General features: G+C 37.0%; 2 protein-coding genes across 3 annotated transcripts; one reads left to right on the top strand and one right to left on the bottom strand.

The window, feature by feature from the left end:
• The first annotated feature begins 116 nt into the window (after positions 1-116).
• On the top strand, positions 117-4,627 carry LOC144637884 (RING finger protein 11-like). The gene is made up of 3 exons (XM_078496975.1): positions 117-330; positions 413-555; positions 2,609-4,627. Exons 1-3 carry the CDS (start codon positions 226-228, stop codon positions 2,787-2,789), a joined length of 429 nt encoding a protein of 142 aa, XP_078353101.1. The 5' UTR covers positions 117-225; the 3' UTR covers positions 2,790-4,627.
• On the bottom strand, positions 4,359-20,022 carry LOC144637882 (solute carrier family 4 member 11-like). Of its 2 annotated transcripts, XM_078496974.1 has the most exons (20): positions 19,948-20,022; positions 17,825-18,067; positions 17,470-17,525; positions 15,384-15,591; positions 14,992-15,076; positions 14,362-14,485; positions 13,274-13,381; positions 12,773-12,898; positions 12,284-12,368; positions 11,867-11,989; positions 11,389-11,502; positions 10,435-10,567; positions 10,173-10,246; positions 9,749-9,938; positions 9,041-9,147; positions 7,970-8,135; positions 7,374-7,547; positions 6,914-7,109; positions 6,186-6,355; positions 4,359-5,550 (listed from the first exon to the last, which is right to left on the bottom strand). In XM_078496974.1, the coding sequence occupies exons 2-20, from the start codon at positions 17,943-17,945 to the stop codon at positions 5,487-5,489; spliced, it is 2,424 nt and encodes an 807-aa protein (XP_078353100.1). In that variant the 5' UTR covers positions 17,946-18,067; positions 19,948-20,022; the 3' UTR covers positions 4,359-5,486. The 2 variants fall into 2 exon arrangements, with proteins under 2 accessions (XP_078353100.1, XP_078353099.1); XM_078496973.1 differs by lacking the exon at positions 19,948-20,022 and having other exon boundaries at positions 17,825-18,330.
• Positions 20,023-20,096: the final 74 nt, after the last annotated feature.

Genomic DNA, 20,096 nt, shown 5'->3' with positions numbered 1-20,096 from the left:
CCAATACATAACAATCTGAAACGTGTCTTCTTCATTACCGGAAAACGCCGAAATGACCCGAGGACTTCCGATTACGAAAGAAGTAGAAATGACGTCACGTTACGACAGCATGACATTTGTTGTTTTGAGAATAATTTTCTTCAGACAAAGTACTGGCCGGGAGTTTGAGTAAGTAAGTGTTCGCATTCAGTCCGTCGGATTTGTAGAGCTTCAGTCTCTCCCATAATGGGAAACTGCCTGAAAGGCTCTGGACAAGACGATATTTCTCTTTTACACGACGAGGAAAGTACAGATTCACCGACAACTGGCGAACCACCGCCGCCATATCAGGTCGAGAAACCTTCACACATATTGTCTTATTTGATTACTTTCGTGATGATTTCAAGTCACTTATAGCGTTTTTGTATTGCAGGAGGAAGCGCCAATCTTTATTCAAAGTCAACATGCTCCTCATCTCCTATCGGAAGAACAACAGATTCGTTTAGCCCAGCGTTTAGGTCTGATTCAGCATCTTCCCGTCGGGAAATACGATGGATCGAAAGGAAAAAAGAGAGAGTATGTAAAAGCGCTTACGTTTTCAAATAATTTGCGACAACACTGGATATTCCTAGGGATACGTATTGTAAATACCATTTAAGGAAAGGTGTAGAGTTTAAGAAAAAATATTATACAAAGTAGGTAATTAGTTATGAAATGCGATGAATATTTTATTCAAGACGTTGGAGCAAGTTATCAACCCAAAACATGCTGTGAATATATAAATATTCTTGAACTATAACTGGTTTGGATACAGCGGAATGCTTTTGTGATAAATCGATTGCGGAACTGTAGGATCGGACCGTCACTTTCCTTTCGCTTTTGTTTGCAAAAGAGGAAGCGATTTCCCGTTTTTGGCTAACATCAATTTTTTCCTAGACTCTCCTGTTGAGACAGATGTGTTATTATCCTTGTTGTTATATTCTATTGACAACGTGAAAAGAAGGACTGGCGTTTATTTTTGTTCAAATTTCGTGCATTTTTTCCACTAGACGGGCAATAAAGAAACACGCGATTTTATAATAGAACTTTGTGCTATTGTTTTGCTATCGAACCGTGACTTCCGGTAAAAAAATATTTCCTTGTAATAATGGCAACATTCAGTCTACTTGAATTGACTAAACGCGTTCCTGAAGGTGTCCAAACTCATAAATACAGGATTTGAACAAATTACGAACCACAAGTATTAAACTTATTTGCTACCAGTTTTATATTCGTTTTATATTTATTTTACTGGAAAATGCGACAAAAATTGGGCAGAAATGCATTGAAACCTCAAGTGGTTAGCTAAGTGACTCACTCGTTGTTCTTGTTTATGCTATATATTGACGTTCTAGGCACAACATGTTGAAATTCAATTTGCATAAAATTATGTGAAATAAAATTTTAGGTAAAAAGACATTTAAATTCATCACTAATATAGACGTTTTAATAAATTGGGTATCTTCCTACATGTTGGTATGTCAGATAATGTAAATACCAATTATTGGTATAGGGTTTCAAGGAAATATGAATTGAAATTCATTAAGATTTCTCGTTTTTTTGTAATTCTAATTTTCCTTGTCCAAGGAATTAATTGCATGCTGTTACTTGTAAATGTTCATTTCAAAAATGGCTCATAAGATGATACATCCTGACAGTTTAATAAACATGATCAATATTATGTTTTAAAAATTGTTTTAAAAATTGCTAACTATTGGATTTGAAAAGCTCTATATGCTATAAGATACGATGTGCCCGTATTGCTATGCCTATGCAATTTGTCCCGGGAAATTGGCCTGTATAGTCTTTAAGCAAATAGTAGCTAGCTGATTGGCTGTAGGAATCTTGTGACTATCAGCTACATATTAAAGCTATAAGGTCATACCCATATGACTAGCACACGTATGTTAGACGCCAGGCCCCAAATCCTTGTAACGCCGTGGTCAAGATTTATATTAATAACCCGTTATCAATATCCACTTTAAACCACATTTTTAAGAAGCTACAAACAAAAAAGCTCAAAATAAGTCGCTGGAGAAGCTTACTATTTTTAGGTGGGGACGAGGGGGAGCATTCATATGGGTGCAAACAGACATTCTCTCCATGCAAGACATTAACTTTAAACAGAATGTTATCTCAAAATAATTATTTTCCCTGTTCAGAAGTAATTTTGCCTCAGTGTGCTTGATAGCAAGCATGTTTTCTACATGAAGATTATAGGTCTAATTCACTAAAGAGGGTGCAAAGTTTTTATTTTTTGTTCACCAGCTCTGTTACTGCTATTGCTTGTTTAGTCCTGCCTTGTACCCAGACACCTCTCTCTCTCTTTTGGGAGAAATGAACATGCAAGGGAGAAAAGGAAGGCTTTGCATCTCTTCTTTTCCCTTCCCACGTTCCCTCGCGCTTTGTTATTGCAGATCGGAAAATGCGAAGTGCCTAAAGGAGGCAATGTTTAGACTTATTTGCTTGGGCATGGTCAAGACTTGGTACAACATTTTCCACATTAATCATTGTAGTGCTAATACACTGATAATGTAACAAACATGAATTATTTTATTTTTAACTTTGCGTAATGTAATCTTCCCTACAGGTGCGTTATTTGCATGACAGACTTTGCCATGGGAGATCCAATTCGATTTCTTCCTTGTATGCATATATATCATAAAGACTGCATTGAAGACTGGTTGGTGAGATCGTTCACATGTCCATCTTGTATGGAGCCTGTAGAAGCAGCACTTCTATCTACGTATTATGAAGCATCAACTGAATAACAACAATATAATTAAGGAATATGAAAAAAGTAAATTGAAGACATTTTTTTCCTATTGGAAGGCCACTACAAGGGCTTCTATGCAGCTTTTAATGGCATAACAAGACTGGATTCCACCAGAAGGATTTAACAACACAAATTCTGGCTAGTACTTAAATAATTTAAGGTTTTAATTGATATTTTTGAGAGTATATTTTAGCATCACCTTCTGATGATAAGTTGGTGATTGTATAGTTTTTGTCTTCATGCTTTTGTCTTTTAATATGCTCTGAAAAATTTCCTTCTTCACACTTCTTAATTCAAAAATCAAACAAATCAATACACAAGGTATAGTAACTAGCAAATAAAACTTTTTTTTCATGTCGATGTCCCAAAGTAGCAGAATAGCACTCCTCTTTATATCGCTTCTTTTGACAAAATTATCATGTTTCTTGAACTTAACTACAGCTTTTCAAAAAAAATTTACTTTGCTAAACAACGTTTCTAATTAAATTTTATTTATAAATTTGTTTAATTTGTAAGGATTTTTGCTAACACGCAGGTTATACTAAATGTTGTATCTGAGCACAAAGCTGCTAGTCAAGTTTAACAAAGAACACCAAAATGGAGGCTTCAGTCAGTGACTGACAATAACGGATGTATCATTACTTTTGTTGGTTTTAGTCCTGAAAAGACAGTTCAATATGATTATACATATTTAAAATGTTTGCAAAATAACTTTTTGCACTACTTTGGCCATAATGAAATTTTTTTTGGACAAAGCCAAATTCTTTGTGGCCACATATTTAAGCCAGACTATTGGTCAGTGCAATGATACAATGTAGGTAAACTTTTAAAATAGACAGATGAGAGGTTTAAAGAATTCAGAGTTGAATTATATCTTCTCCATTTTGATTAACTTCTTTTCGTACAGAAATTTCCTTAATATTGTTAAGCCTCCTCTTTTTAGAGGTTTCCTTTTACTGAAGTTAAGTAATTTGCAGTATTCATTTGTTAATATTGGGGCAGTTGTGCGAAGGCAGGTGCAAGATCCTGTTTTGACAGACAGTTGTTTGTATATGACATTTCTCAGTCGATAAGAGTTACTGCCAGGGTTGTCACATAACGGTGAGAACCTTGCAGTACCTTTTAAGTTAAGGGAGGTTATTGTAAGGAAAATGATTGCAAGCCAAATTACATTGAAAATCCAACACTTGCAGTCCCAAGTGTGACAAAAATTAATTTACATCCTTACAATGTACAATGTCAACTGAGCAGACAGACAGTAAGAGCATGGATATTTTAATTTCCTGATGTACAGTTGTACTGTCAATCAAATTCTCAAACCATTAAAACTAATGTAAGGAGTCAATAAGGAGAACACTATGAACTAAGATACTAGACAATTTCCTCTCTAAAATGCATGTGCTTCTTACCTCTCGTATATGTGCTTCCAGTAAAGTTTGGTTTTTCAAAGCAGTTTGGTAGCAACTTGTAAAAATTTTCTTGAATGCTCACCATAGTAAGTTGATAATATTATAAAAGGCTGTCATTTTGTAGTCAAACAAAATGTAACTTGTTTTGTTCACTGTTTTTATTTAATGGCAACTGTACTAAAATATTTTTTAAGGGTAAATAATTTCAAGATCTTTAAATAATTCTTTTAGTGACTTTTTCATTGAGACTTAAATATCCAAACATTTTATAGATTTGCATATAACTGTAGAATAGCTGAACATGTACATGTATGGTTAATTTTAGGATCAACATTTTTTTGTACATAGAGAACTTCTTGTAATAAGTTAATATTTTAAAATGTAAAATACAACATTAAACTTGTAAATAAATTTGAAATAATGACAGAGTTTGTCGTTTGTTTGTACGTAATTATAGCAGTAGGCTTACTTTCCAGCCATTTTGTGCCCAGGTATCTATCCATGCACACCTTAGAATTTGTCGGTTACTAATGTGGTCAAAACTGGACTCAAAATGGCTGGCAAGCAAGCCTACTGCAGCATATGTCTAAAACCATCAAAAATCCACAAAATAATGATTTGCCACCAAACGTAACAAGATACTTTGGCAATCATCTTACATTGCCTTGTCGTTCAAATAGCTCTGAAATTAAGTAGGCTGAGAGAAAAAAAGGCTTGGCCTTACAGTGTACATATCTGTCACAATGACAGACAAAGAAGCTAAGTCTCCGTTCATTAATTTTTTTTTGCCTTCCCTTCAATGCCCCAGGAGGGGAACATTAATTGTTTCTTATAAGGGAGTATAGAAGTAAAATCAAAGACTCCTGTTCCTTAATTTTTGTGTGACAAAAATTTGCATATAAAAATTGAGATGCAATCTTTTAGGTTCTTGGAGATCAGTAAATTTTAGTAAAAATTTGAAATTTATAGATGTCATTCTTCATCAACACACAAAAATCTTACGTATATTAAATAGTACCTCTTTTCTTCTGACCCCCATAAATTCCCTTTAGTCAGTTTAATGTCAAATTATTTATCAACTTTTAAAAATGCTGTGGCTTTTGGCAGCCTGCAAACAATCAATCACACCCACTGCTCTGTCACAAACAGATCTTTAACACTGTAATGCCAATGCAGCTTTTATGCCTATGCAGTTATAGAACACTAGAATGTTTTCGTTTTTGTCTTGTCTTGAATTATTATCATGTATTTGTTGCAATATGCCTTCAATGTTAAGCCATCAATTACAAGTGAGCATCTAAAGCCTCTAGGTACTTTGACGAGATCAGTTTGGGAACCAGAAGATGTCTGCAAAAGATCACAAGATTATCAACTTAAAACACTTATCCACATATTACCAATTAAAAAAGAAGAAAATTGTGGACAAAGGAACAGAAGATCCATTTATGTAAAAACCTAGTTAGACTGCGAAGAAAGACAGCTTTCTCGGCTGAAACTCGAGCAAAAAAAAGCCGCCGTCTGCTCTCGCAGGCTAAACCCTTGGTTCCATGTAACTTTCAAAGATGATTGACAATGTATATATGGTCCACTAGACACACAAGCAGCGACTATAACTTTAATTAGTGAAATGTATCTATAACAAAATTCTAAATTTTGATTTTTGATCTAGTTCTGTTGCGTGTGCACCTATTTGTCACGTAATTGGGGCACGATCATGTGGGTGTCCAAATACAGGTACACTGTATCCAATTTGAAACTTCAAATTGGTCATACTGTACCTCTATCCAATGTTATGCCATTTTTGTGCATCAATCACATGCAATAAAATGGGTTCTACCCCTCCCTGCCAGAACACCCTTCTCTGGGTGGGTATGTTTATTTTGTGGAACTGCACATTCAAACTTTTTTTCCTTTTCGGTGGAAGTTGGGTGAGGGTGGGTGCAGGGGGCAGAAAAAAATAAAATACATCATTTTGTTCTTACCTGACTGGCAAAATGAACATAAGCAGAACAGGAAACACCATCTTGAGATATGGCAGTGGGGCGAACCCAAATCCACACAAGACGCCAAGCTGCAGGAACTGTACAGCAGTGTACAAATGCATCTTCCTCTGAGGGACATGCCGAATGTAGTGGTTGGGAGGGTATGCAGCCTGCAAGACAGTATCGTTTTAAATGGAATTATTATCATCTACATCTACATCTACATTTATTAAGTTGATAACATCGTTTAAGACATCACATCAACTATAAATATCTATAACTATCTTAAGAACTGCTAACAAAAAAAAAACAAAAGCATAAAACTGTGAACGACAATGTAGTATTGCAATTTTTTTTTTAAGTTTTCCGATGCAGTTTTGTATTTATCATACCCCCTTTAGCCCCCCCCCCCCCCCTCGGACATTCAGAAGAAGTTCCAGACCCTAATTAAAAGCCCTTAATTTGAATGGGAATCCCCTATATTGTATACCCGATCCCTCTATCCCCCGCACGGTGGTTTCTCCCTGCGCAGCTCCCGCTGCAGGTTACTGAGTCTCGCGCATGGTTTGCCTGTTCCCGCGCTGGTCGGCTATTGTAAGGCATCAGTGGACTCACAATTGGAATTCATTTTGCTATTAAATTTTAACCTCATTAATTATAAAAATGACCCGATGACAGCATTAGATTGCAACAAAGTGTTGTTTGTTCATTTATGAGCAACTTCCGACCTGTTCAGTGAGCAACAACAGCGCCCTTTCAAACATCTGGTTGCCATCCAAGGCAGTCATGGCCATAAACAGGAACAAGCCATCAAGTACTGATGTCGGAATCAGCGTAAGTGGTGTCGGCAACATCAACAGGGACAAGGCAATCAGAATGCTTGAGATTAAGCCAGACAGTCTCGTTTCTCTTACTTTGACAATGCTAAAAAAGAAAAGTTTATTGTCAATCTCCTCTTTGACCTCACCATTTCATGTATGATGAATATCAAACACCTGTCTACTCAGGTTGTAGATGAGATGACTGAAAATACTGACAACTGATCCTCCTCCTCCTACGCAGACTTTCTTTTGGTTTGTCATGCAATCTTTCTGAATGACATTCGTTGGGGAGGAAAGATTGCGTGACAAGCCAAGAGAACGTCTGCGTAGGAGGCTATTTAAAGATTGAAGTTTCCTGTATACTTACATTTCAAACACATGCCCTCTATCTACTCTTTCTTCCACATCTGCCAGTGCCCTGACATGGAATGGTGAATGAGGCAGAGCAGCATGTACCCAAGGCAGGCCAAACAAGGATAGAAAGGCATTCACTGCTGCTACAACAAGCAAGTCCCAGTGGTATGCACTGCCTTTTTTTAATCTAAAAGCATTCAAAACAATCATCAGTTAGAACCAAGGCTAAATCCTGAAGACATTTGATGGGGAGTAATGTGCAGAATAATAAATCTGGCTTATTAAAAGACCAAAAATACATGTATAATATATAAAAATAATATATAAAAAAATGTTCCAGTAAGGTAGTGTCTGGCTTCAAGTTTAGTGGCCCATTTGGCCAGCCCTGTTTTAAAAGGCACGACCTTACTTAGTATACTTCTTAATCTACTCCCCCCTTGGGTCTGGAGTGTAAATTGTTTCTATTGGTCCTTGCACTTCGAACTCCAACTCCAGCTTTTATAAACCAACAATGTCTTGAAAATAATGACTATTGTTACATGCAGTTGCTACCAATGGAGGCTATAACTTATGGTTTATTGTTATAGTATGATCTTTTGTTATGTTCACCTGTTTCCAGGGTTATTAACCATTGCACTCGAGATGTTCTGATCCATAAAAAATAGCAGTGAAAGAGAGAAACCCAGACCAAGCCCTGCAAACACCGCACCCCAACTGAGCTTGTGAAAAGGTGCAACAGTGAAGGAAAATGTACTGCTTGCTTCAAACTTGTAACCTGTTAATCAGTAAGAACGAAGCAGTTAATTTAATGTGCATGCATTGAATGAGCAGTTTTCTTTAATAATTCAACAGCTTTTAAAGTGCATGCTTCATGGCGATATGGTCGTACACGCTTTAAGATAAAAAATCCAACAATTGACTAATCATATGCTACGTACAACAACAACAACAACTTTATTTAAACAATCAATATTATTTACAATATTTTTCACCACCCGCAATTAGCCTAGCTATTCGAGGCAGGAGGTGAAGAAGAAAATGAAGAAGGAAAAAATAAATAAATAAATAAATAAATTTACAAAAAGGTAATACCTTATCTACACGCTAAAAGATGCTAGAATAAAATTAACAATAAAATATCTATTCTTTCAGTATGGCTCTTCCAATATGGCTCAGAAGTTCACAGGGAGGATAATGCTTTACACCAGATAAATCACTATTCAGTAGATAAAATAATGTTGACAAAACAAACTATGCTATCTAGTAGATAGTGATTTATCCAGCGAGGAGCTTTATCCATCATTTGGATGACCCAGGCCTGATGTTAGAACAAGGAAGTTGCCTCAACAGTGCCAAATCATTTGTCATTTTATCACAATTTATTTTAGGTTCTGTCACTTCTTTTTTGGTCATGTGGCTTGTGGGATTTACACTGGCAAGGCCTAATCATACAATTTTGTATCACAACACAAAATTAAGTATACTTGGCTCAGGCCAATTACCACTATATTATAAGTGATATTAAATACCAGTTATAACATCAATACCCGATCCCCCCCTGCCCGGGGCTCACCACGCGCTCCCGCACACGTCTCGCCGGCCTCCGCCCCATCGGTATTAGTGGTAGTTAAAAACATTTTGTAACAGTGTTTGCAGCCACTTTTCTCGATCCACACTTACTTTCAATGTCTTTCATAAAATATGAAGCAAGAAAAGACATGACAAGTACAGCCACCACAAGTGCATAATCAGCCAATGCTTCTCGTTTGCCAGCATCAAGAAATGGACTGAAAAATAAAATGACTGTTAGTTAACAACAATAATACCTTTTTCTTCTAGCTTTGCATAGGCTCAATCAAACAGGGAACTTGAGTATAATTTTGTTATTGCTTTCTCAATAGACCATTTCCGATATATTAATATTCTAACTTGGCTACGAGGCTTGGGGGAATAAAACAAAAGAAATGATTTATTCATCCCTGAACCTCGACGTGATATATTTTATTTTATTCCCCCAAGCCTCAGAGCCAAGTTAGAATTTTTAATTTATATATCGGAAATGGCCTATTTGCTTCTGTTGTTTTTTTTTTCTGGGAGCCTCTGGATAATTCAGTCATCCAACTTCTGATTAATTTGAGTACCTTAATGTTACTTATTTTCGCCGGTCTTAATTTTTCGCAATTTTTTTTAACAATTAAAGACCTGCGAAAATTTATTTTTAACATTTTTTATTGTATTTTTTATGTTTATTGCGTATTTTTGGCCAAATCACGAAAACTAAGTCCTGCGACTGAAATATGCCTGTTCAATTTGCGCGAAATTAAGTTCCTGCGAAAAAAGTAACGATAAGGTAGCAGTTGTTAAATATGGCACAAAAGGAGCACTAACCTCTTACGAAAATTGTAGAGTGCCAAACCAATCCAAACTGTTCCTAAGCTTACTACAGCATAGGACAGACCTCCCTCTCTATGACACGTTGATGTATCAGTGACCTGAGTGCAGTTAAGAGCTGACGGATCAACACCACAAGATGAAGAATTCCAGCAAGAACTCACTGGGCAGTGAAGATCTGAATACTCTGCAATCAAATAGACAAGTATAAAATTACACCAGTTGCTGTCACATAATCACAACAGAACACCCTTGAATGAAAACTTCAAGTTGCTAAGGAGATGGGAACATCTTAGAATGCCCAGATACATGGCATGAAAGAGATATTACAAAGTAAGAAGTTTGCAGCTCTAAGATCTTAGACTTTTTAATTGCATTTTGATTTCAAAACCTTATAACACAACCGTTAATGACTAGTTACCTTTGATGATACTACTTATTGCATCCACTGTAAATGCAAGAGAGATGAACAAAGCAAAAATTTCCTCTGTTGACCTAAAAGTTAAAAACACTTAATATGATTCATATAATATATGATGAGATTTACAATTTCCATTTTTCTGTCTCTCCATTTGAAAGGTGGTGAGCAACCATGACCCTTCCAATTCTTCACTAAAATTTAAATTTAACAGAATATTATAAGTATTATTAAAAACTGAAGTTATATATGCAGAGTTATGTACCTTGTTGACCATTTCATTATCTGGGAAAGCCCAAATGTGGAATAAATGAAAAGGAAAAATGAATTCCACAAGCCAGTACAAGAATACAATGCAAAGAAATCCAAATCGTGGTCTACGGAAATGTTGTAGATCACTGAAATAAAAAGAGAAACAAATAAAGATTTAAATTACAGTGACAAAAAGATGTTCTAGATAGTAAATTGATGTACAGTTACAAATGGAGGGAGAAAATCTGCTATTAATTTAACTTACATATACCTGTAAAAGTATATATTTTAAATCAATTTAAGTTTAAAACTTGATCAGTTTAAAAGTGGTATTATTGTATTTTAATGAACATAAACCCTCCGATCCTTGCAAAGGCAAAATAGATTTCTGTCGGTCAGTTTCTGCAACGTGAAACAAATCCATCTGTTTTCACAAGCTTACCCTCATCATATCTACTTAAAGTGCACCTAACCCCTGAAACAATACTTTCAAAATTGATTGTACATGAGTTAGAGAGTTGAATGGTTAAATATTTCTTCATCTCAATGTTGCGTTTTTAAGTTATGAAGGTTTATTTTTCCAATATGTTAATGAGTATGACATCTACCCAGGCGTTTAAGCATACTTGTTTTGCTTATATCATTATTTACTTGCCATTACCAGACACCAAATTTACAATAAAAATTGTGGAAATTGCGAGTATTTTGATAATGCTTTTTAAATACTGCTTGTGTGAACCAGTCAAAATCTGTATATTGAATGAAGACTGGGTAGACGTCATACTCATTAACATATTGGAAAAATAAACCTTCATAACTTAAAAACGCAACATTGAGATGAAGAAATATTTAACCATTCAACTCTCTAACTCATGTACAATCAATTTTGAAAGTATTGTTTCGGGGGGTTAGGTGCACTTTAAAATAATCCACTTCACAACCCCAACACACTGACTACAGTAGGTACCTTTTACATAAAGTGCCAGTGGAGCTGTGGTAAGCATGACAATTAAGGGTTGTCCTCCAATGAGAGCAAACAGCCCTCCTCCCACAGCCTGCGATATAATTACTTTCTGTACATCTGCAAGAAAAATGTGTTGAGTGCAGTTTGTTTATATATTATTTGCAGTGAGATCTGAAGAAAGTGTTCTATGCAATGTTCTGTACCAGTAGTTAGAAATACATGCAAACGACAAGAGTTTAGGCTTAGATTATCACAAACTACCCTATCCATTAGATCTATCCAAATCTTAGGAATTTATCCAAGTTGGTCAGTAAAAAGCCAAACTTTGAACAACTGGCCATGGGGCCAGGCATATAAAATGCTGTTTTCATCTGAAGCTACCCCACTCTCCCCCCCCCCGGGCGGGCTCTCCACAGCACATAAATGCCTGTGCTTTACTATTTAGGTACTGTAATTTAAACCAAAAGACTTTCTTACTTACCTATCTGTCCTTTAGTGTTACGGCTATTGAGGACACCAAAAGCTATAGATGGTAGAAGGCAGGCAAAGTACAAAAACAGTGTCGTTGAGACCAACTTAGAAATAGTATGACGACCTCTTATTCCTGTTTGATAATAAAACATTGGGATTTCAGATTCAAGAGATGGATTATAAAACATTCCCATGATCAACACTTGTGTGAAGAGAACATCCATTTTTGTCAAAACATTAAGCGCCCTTTGTCTCAATTGTAATTGAAGAAACTGCTTTCAAAACAGTGTTTTCAATCACTGCTATATCAATGAGCTTTTGCTGTTAATTTTGCATATTTAAGTAACATAAATCTGGTATTAACCCTACATACAAGGTGAAGACTGCATGTGACTTATCTTACAGCACACATATTGTCTCGACTCACCATCTTTAAAATCTGAAAAATAATGTGGCCATCTTCTTCTGAAGTCTCTAATAAGCCCTCTTCCAAATGAAAAGAGCTCTGATTTCTGTCAAAATGGATAATAAACATACTTATTAATAAGTGGAATGAAAAAAACGTTATGAAATGAGGCATGGCAGTGTTAATCAAAATATGTTTTCATGTTAAAAAGCCACGATAAAGCAACATTTAGCACTGTTTAGAACTGTCATCCAGCAGAGGGGGGCTTACATGTATATCCAGAGGATTATAACTGGATGAAATTTTTTTGTTTCCAGGTAGATGGGCCTATAACCAGTAGGGGGCTTATAAGTGGGGGGTGGGGTGGGGGCCTATAACCAGGATTTTACGGAAGTAGAACAAACTTTTTAAAACAAGAACTTGAAAATGTGACAGTAGGGAAAAGAAATACTTAATAATGTGCAGTAAATTATAATAAGCAAAGTCTTGAACATTTGATAAGACTGATACCTTTTGATCTTCTGGTCCATGGATAAAAGAAGACCTTGGATGAAGAGAAGACATCTTGTTTGAGTTGTGCCTTGCTTTTGTGAATGATCTGGAGGAGAGCATATCTTTGCGATCGGACAACACTTTCTGTGAACAAAATAAGACACCAACATTATAAAAAATGCTGATTTTTGATCTAAACCATTCATCAGATAACAATAGCTCATGCAGAACTCATGCAAAGGTCCTTGAATGTATATAATTGTATGACAAGATCAGATCACTGACTTGTAAATAACATGATTTATAATCAATGTTAATACAGTGTAACCTCGATTAAACGAACTTCTATATAGCAAAGTCCTCGATATAACGAACGATATTCTATGCCCCAGTAATAGTAAAATATATGGAAAAGAACCTTTTTATAATGAAACCTTGTTCTTGCGAACATATTTCGCCAGTCCCTTGGCCCTTCGTTATATCGAGATTCCACTGTAATTCTATTTTATTCAGTCCAACCTTAAACTGTTCCTCAGTTTCCACTTCAATAAGCAATTGTCTTGTTTCTATGTCTGACAGCAATGTTGCAAAGGTTCTGCCTGTCTCCAAAGAGTTCTTGGTACTTTTCTGCAAGAAAGTCAGAGACAATAAGAAGTGCTTTCATTACGAGAGAGTTGGTTCTGGATCAACATATTAAGAACAAATTTTGTGTATTTTTAAGCCAAAAATCAAAACTAATTTTTGCTTTTAAGAGCAATGCACATGTGAGTTTGTGTTCTATCAGCAAATAGAAAACAACTGAAGAACAAATCAATTTTTTAGACTTCCAATATAACATGCATGGCTGAGTGCCTTCTAATAAAAGTTATTAGCAGCCACTGACTGTGCTGAAGAAGGACTTGTGTCTTGTGGAAATTATTTTGGGGATGGACACAGGTCTTATGGATCAGAACATAAGGGATCATTATATTGCTTTCAACTTAAAAACAGAACACCTGAAATGGTCCTTTTTCATTTACACTAATGTAATAATTAGGTTACTTTAAATAAAAATATGATCCTTTGGCAGTTGGCTTAGTTGATTTTGTTATTAACCTATTAATAAAACTTTGTTTTGAGTATTGATTTACAGGGCTAAATAAATAATTTTTTTCACTTGAAAGGACATATGTCCTACTAAGACACCATCTTGGTCCAATTGTGGTCGGACATCACCAAAAACAAAAGGCGTGCTTACAAGTTATGATAAAAAATTGTCCAGACATCTTGTCCGACCACAATTCGGATTTCGTCGGACATGAGCAAATTTGTCGGCCAATGTCTTTTGACCAACTGTTATTTTTCAGCCCTGGATTCAAGTTGTTGTTGTTGTTGATGATGATGATGATGATGATGATGATGATGATGACAACAATGAAGAGCATGATGATTATCCTACTGTTTGGGAGGGGGGGTTTTTTTTTCCCCCCCCCCCCCAAAAACACCCGCCGGCCACACCGAAGAGACTTTACTTACTTTTACTTACTATATTTATACCCTTGTGCTTGACCCTGCAACACTGTTGCTTATGAAAACCTGCCCTAAAGCCTAAAGATGTGTGTACTTACAGCTTTACTAGGAGCAAGAACCAGTACAACCAAGTGAGTTTCTTCAAGTGTCCTTCCCAAGTTAACAGGATGTTTCAATTGAGCAATGGCCACATGGCTCTGCTGTACTGATGGTAGCTCTCCTCTACATGCAGTCAAATGTAAATAAATGTCAATCAAATAAAATGACTGTAATGTAAGAGCTGTCTATTAGCAAATGCTTGGTAATTAGATCTTTTTTTAATCAGGGTAACATTAAACTTGTGACAAAATTTGTCCAAAAAATTAACCTGTTCAATGTTTTTTTTGTGTGTGTGGATTTGTCACTTTAACATGTTGAAAAATTAATCTGATTGCACAAAACGATTGTGTGACTGTTTTTGCTTTTGTTCCTTCAAACAATTACATGACAAATTATTTCCAGCTATTTGCCCTAACAGTAAATGTCCAGGACCATATAAGTACAGCGTAACCTGTTCCACACTAAATTCAGCAAGAAGATAACTGAGAGTGTGTGCTTCAGATCATTTTCCATTTGTCATACACAGAGTGATTCTTAAATTATCAAGAAAGCTTTTTACTGAGCTTTTCTTTGGGCCAAATGAGGTGGTCATATTTATAAGCTTGGCAGTTTAAACTAAAAGGACTTACAATGCAATCAGCCAATTCTGAGTTTCTTCCCAGCCACCTCCTTCAGATATTTCTGTTCCTTGGATTATTTGTGACAAACAGTGAACTACACAGAGAATAAAACACAGCCTATTATCAGTACTGTAAGTCTGATTAACATACAGCCTTGGTGGTTTAAGCTGCCATTAGAGAGAAAACCTATTGCAAAATGCCTGAAAAGAAATGACTTAAGATAGAATAATGCTGTAACTACTCGGGGCTTGAGACTCTTCATGGTTTCGGCGCCTGTCGGTCGGGTTGCCGGCTCCCGCCTGGTCCTGGTGCCCTATGCCGCTGGTGGCTCCGGCGCTACTGCAACACAGCACTTTTTAAATTGATAAAAAGTCACTTTTAAATTTTGAAATTTGCCTAACCTGAATCATGTGTAAAAAATGCCATCCTGGCTTCTTCAAAATCAATATCCTCATCACCAATCACAGAGATAAGCTTCTCCAGCATTTTATCAACAATCCCTTGTAAGCTGGTCTCATGTAGAGCAAGAAGTAATGTTGGTCGCTCAAGAAAGGTTTCAACATCTTTGGCTGCTCTGATTTCTCCATTAAAGTTCTTTGAAATAAGTTTCTGAAAAAAACAAAACAAATGGAGATAAACTTACCAGTGCACAACAACACAATAATAAGCAAATTATTATTATTATCATTATTTTATTTTGAATGGTACATTGAGCTTATAGCCAGTGAGATATGTATTGCGGAGCTGGCGTTATTATAATCATGCACCAGAAGATCAAGTGGAACAATATTGTTAACCAGACGCCTGACTGCGTGTACCCAGGCAGTCATAGCTAGTCGTTACACTGACCAGAAGAAACATCCGGCAATAATGTAACTTAGATTTACCTGGAACATTTCTTTAGCTATTTTCTTGACCCTAATTTCGGGTGGACAAGCGTCGTTTAATACACTCAAGTTATGCAAGCACTTCGAGAAATCAGTTACTTCACACTTAAAATCCGACATTAGTCCGCCTACGAGCGAGTGAAATCACGTATATAATTAAAATTAAAATTATTCAAGCGCATTATAGACTCGCTGAAAGCGAATGTTGAGTCATGTTTGATACATTCGTAAACAAATTCTAGAGTTCGTACAGGGGTTCCACTTGCTTTACGATCTAAAAATACCATGACGCTTTTGATAGCTCATTTGGTATAACACGATATTCAATCGATAGGTTCACTCATAAATTAAATGTTCCCTCGTAAATAAATTTCCCGTAAGGCTTGAGGACCGACCCCTTCCGAGAACCGAGAGGGCTCAACGTCTTTTTGTGTGGGTCTACTGCGAACAACATGTTCGTTTGTATGTAATTTCAGCGCTGAAAGTTTATTAATTATAGCACTGATTGATTTCAAGAACGACAGCTTCTCATGTATTGTGCGCAGACTGGGACTTGACGCATGCGCTTTAGAGCCCCGACGGCGATTTGTGACTGAACGTGGAAACGGAAAAATAATAAAGCCGAAATTTAAACCCAGGCTTCACCTGCCTGCCTGGGTAATAAAAGAAATACCATAAAATTTGGGTTATGAGCCCTAGGCTTATACAACTTTGTAAGGGGTTTGTAGCTTGTGAATACAGCCACCTCGCATTTCCTCCCACTATGAAGAGCGAAATTTAATATTAAATTTGCTTGTTATTGACTAGTAGACTTGTGCAGCATGTGTAAATGCTCTAAAAGTTTATTTACTAGGTAACAAAACATCATCTCATTTTCCCTTACATTGTCAACACATCAAGCAGACTGCTGATAATTTTTTTTTTTTTTCAACTTGGGATATTTGCTTGGTATTTCACCAAATTCTCAAAAGAAGCATATTTATAAAGCCCTGGCAAAACGAGGATGACAGTTTATGAGAATTAACTCTCATGAGAGTTTTAGTCAACTCTCATCGACTATCGACTCTGGCCAACGAGGGTGTCATAACAGCCTCACTTTCATGTAAGCACGTTTAGAACCAGTTATATGAGTTTTGATATTTTGTAGCACAAGGTCTGTATGTACGGTCGAGTATGAGGTCGAGTGTTCAGGTAAACATGGTGGAACACTTTGCTCATTGTCAAGCTGATCTATGAGTCGAGTCGAGGAGATGAACGCATGTAAACGTTGAGTTATTAAATTTCATTTATTGTGAAACACAAGTCTAACCATTATTACAGAGGGAAAACTCTCATCGACTCTCATTAAAAATTTATAACACGTTCAATGTTGATGCGAGCGCATGAGAGTCAATGAAAGTTCGTGAAAGTTCCATGCCAAACGAGAGCGAGAGTTTGGACTCTCATCAACTCTCATCCTCGTTTGGCCCGGCTATGTTGATCATGCAGTAAGGAGAATAAATACAACCATCATTGGATACTGCAGTTATCAACTAATTAGCCACTAAATCTAAAAAAATGGATCTAAATATATCTTTATACAAAACATCTTTCCTTTTACCTGGTGACTTGACAGCATAAGAGAAGTGTCTGGACCATCGTCTTCACATAGTGAATCTGAATCATGGGATAAAATTTCACTTTAAAATCAAAACTATTTTTTTTCTTATCCATTAACAACCATTGTATTTCCATGTTTGCAGAAGTATTATTTAGCTGAATTGTTTGGCCTTTTGTACCGATTCTTGTCTACCAGAACACGATTGTGCAATACATGTACTTGGCAACACCAGCCAGCCTGGAAAATATTTTTGTTGCCCACGTTGTATAAATTACAAAGTTCTAGCGGTCATCCTTGTCTATATACGTCAAAGGTTTTTTTATTTCGCTTTGCAGGCATATAAAAAGCGACTTACCTTGAACTAAATATGATTTAGCCATTGTCTCGTTGCCCAGCTGTTGTCCACTAGAATTCAACGCAATGATCTCTACCGTCTCTAGCTCATTCTCATCTTCGCAATTTGTTAACATCTGCATTTGGACTGCCGGCGTTAAGTCTGTTTCATTTTCATTTGAATTCGTTTCGTTTATATCAGGAACATCTGTGCTTTCAGCACTGCCCTCCGCCGTGGAACTTACTTTGCCGTTCTTTACACCATCTGAACGTTTAGTGAAGGAAACTTCCATATTTTCCGCAAATATGATCGTAACTAAGCTTGCTGTAAACTCGCGGAAACGTTGTCCGTCAAACGAGTACAACGCCGAAGATTACCCCAAAAGCTGGATGAATGTCTCATAACTTAATTCATAACTTTTTGAAGGATTATCTGAATAATAAAAGCGCTTTAACTCCCTGCGTCCCAAGAGAACACGAGACAGACAAACTGTGTAAAACAACGTGCGTCTTTGCCGCCAGTTATCAAATGACAGCCAAATGACTGTAAACCGGCTTCAATCTGATTGGCTATTTGTCCATCACGTCGATGTGAGGGGAGGGGTAGGAGGAGGCATTTTCTGTGCTATATTCCCTACAATTTTTTCAATCATTTCCATCAGTTTAGTTAAAATGTACTCGCCTTTGATATGCAATTTTACATGCATTTTCTTAAGAAGGATGAAATTCTTCAACAATGATACGAGCATGGGACAAAAAAAAATTCTGAGTCCCCGACGGGAATCGAGCCTATGGCCTCCCAGATACCGGTTGAGCGCTCTGAGCTACCCGACGAGAGTCGTCCAGCAAACTGCTAGGATCAGCAATGTCGAATTCATCAAGTGTGTAGTAAATAATAAAGATGGTATTTTTTTAAGCTCGGTGGTAAAAATGAAGATGAAATTGTTTAACAATAACATGACCCAGGGACATGAGCACGGGACAAAGAAAAATTCTGAGTCCCCGACGGAGATCGAACCCATGGCCTCCCTTGGGTATCTGAGAGGCCATCACCGAGCTTGAAATTTACCATCTTTATTATAACTACACAATGCGGCGGGCCATCCCCTCCCCCGTCCGGCTCAGTTGGTTGGCGCCCCCGGTATCTGGGGGCCTGGGTTCGTCCCGTCGGGCCTCACCGAGCTAAAATACCATCTTTGTTATTTGCTATGTATTTTCTTTTCCCCATAATCGGATTTTTTTGTGTGCAGTATCACTTTTGAAAGAAGCTGCTCTATTGGCCTCCCTTCTACGAAGTAGTGTGGGGATAGGTCCATCCTCGGAGACCCAGGGGCAGTTAGTGGGGGCGGGGAAAAGTCTATACGGGCGAGAAAAAAAAATCGGCGAAGAAAAGTCAAGTTCTTCGCCGATTTTTTTCTCGCCCGTATAGACTTTTCCCCGCCCCCACTAACTGCCCCTGGGTCTCCGAGGATGGAATAGGTCATGCTGAAAACGAATCTTCAGTCGTGGGGTTGCATAATAAAGCTTTGGTGATTGTTTATATCCACCTCCACGTGAGGAGTATTGGAAAGGATAAACGCTACTCTACCCCATTTGCAGCTGTTTTTTGGGTGTAACGCAACGTTTCTTCCCATGCGACGACCCCAAACAACAGCTGCTAAAGGCCTGGCAAAACGGCGAGACATTTGCCCTCAACCCCCGTGCGCCTAACCTGGGTACAAGCGCCCCTCCCTTCCCCTAAAAAATAAATGGGCGAGGGTGGCAGACATCCCGCTACCGACGGCTTCGAATCGAGCGGGCGGCGCGGATACATGTTATGGTTCAATTTTACCCTTTGTAAAATTTAGTATTTTGCTTTGCTTTCTATTATCAAATTATTACGTTATACACCTGACTCGGACCTGAACAAAGTAAAATACCAAATTGTACCACGAAGAAAATTGGACGACTATACACTAGACATTATTTTCCAACCTTTATCCCAGAACTAGCGTCTCGGCAAAGGATCGACTTGGAGCAATTAAATAGTAGATTAAACAAATACGTATAACCAACCTGTCAGGGAAATAAGCTACCTTTCAAAAATAAACGTCCCGAATGTTTCACGTATTTCGGCAACAGTTTAAGTGAAAAACTAAAGGATACCGTTTGTGATTCTTCAAATTCAACTTCGGTTCAACAAATTCGCTCTGTGTTAGGATTGAGGAAATGAACTCAACTGAAGGCCCGTTTTATTATAATTCATCTATTTTATTGAACAAAGTTTTACGAGTGTTTGGATAAGGGAACAATAA

Source organism: Oculina patagonica, chromosome 14 (assembly GCF_052425735.1).
Source record: "Oculina patagonica isolate OP01 chromosome 14, crgOcupat, whole genome shotgun sequence".
Lineage (NCBI taxonomy): Eukaryota > Metazoa > Cnidaria > Anthozoa > Scleractinia > Oculinidae > Oculina > Oculina patagonica.
The sequence above is the reverse complement of the archived record's forward strand: the minus strand, read 5'-3'. Positions and strand labels throughout refer to the sequence as shown.

Coding starts and splice junctions, on each gene's coding strand:
- LOC144637882 (XM_078496973.1), bottom strand. CDS start 18,095: ATGGAAGTTTCCTTCACTAAACGTTCAGATGGTGTAAAGAACGGCAAA. Junction 10,568..11,388: donor ACTGGCACTTTATGTAAAAG/GTACCTACTGTA, acceptor TTTTTATTTCAG/TGATCTACAACATTTCCGTA. Junction 8,136..9,040: donor TTTTATGAAAGACATTGAAA/GTAAGTGTGGAT, acceptor ACTGATTAACAG/GTTACAAGTTTGAAGCAAGC.
- LOC144637884 (XM_078496975.1), top strand. CDS start 226: ATGGGAAACTGCCTGAAAGGCTCTGGACAAGACGATATTTCTCTTTTA. Junction 331..412: donor AACCACCGCCGCCATATCAG/GTCGAGAAACCT, acceptor TTTGTATTGCAG/GAGGAAGCGCCAATCTTTAT. Junction 556..2,608: donor TCGAAAGGAAAAAAGAGAGA/GTATGTAAAAGC, acceptor TCTTCCCTACAG/GTGCGTTATTTGCATGACAG.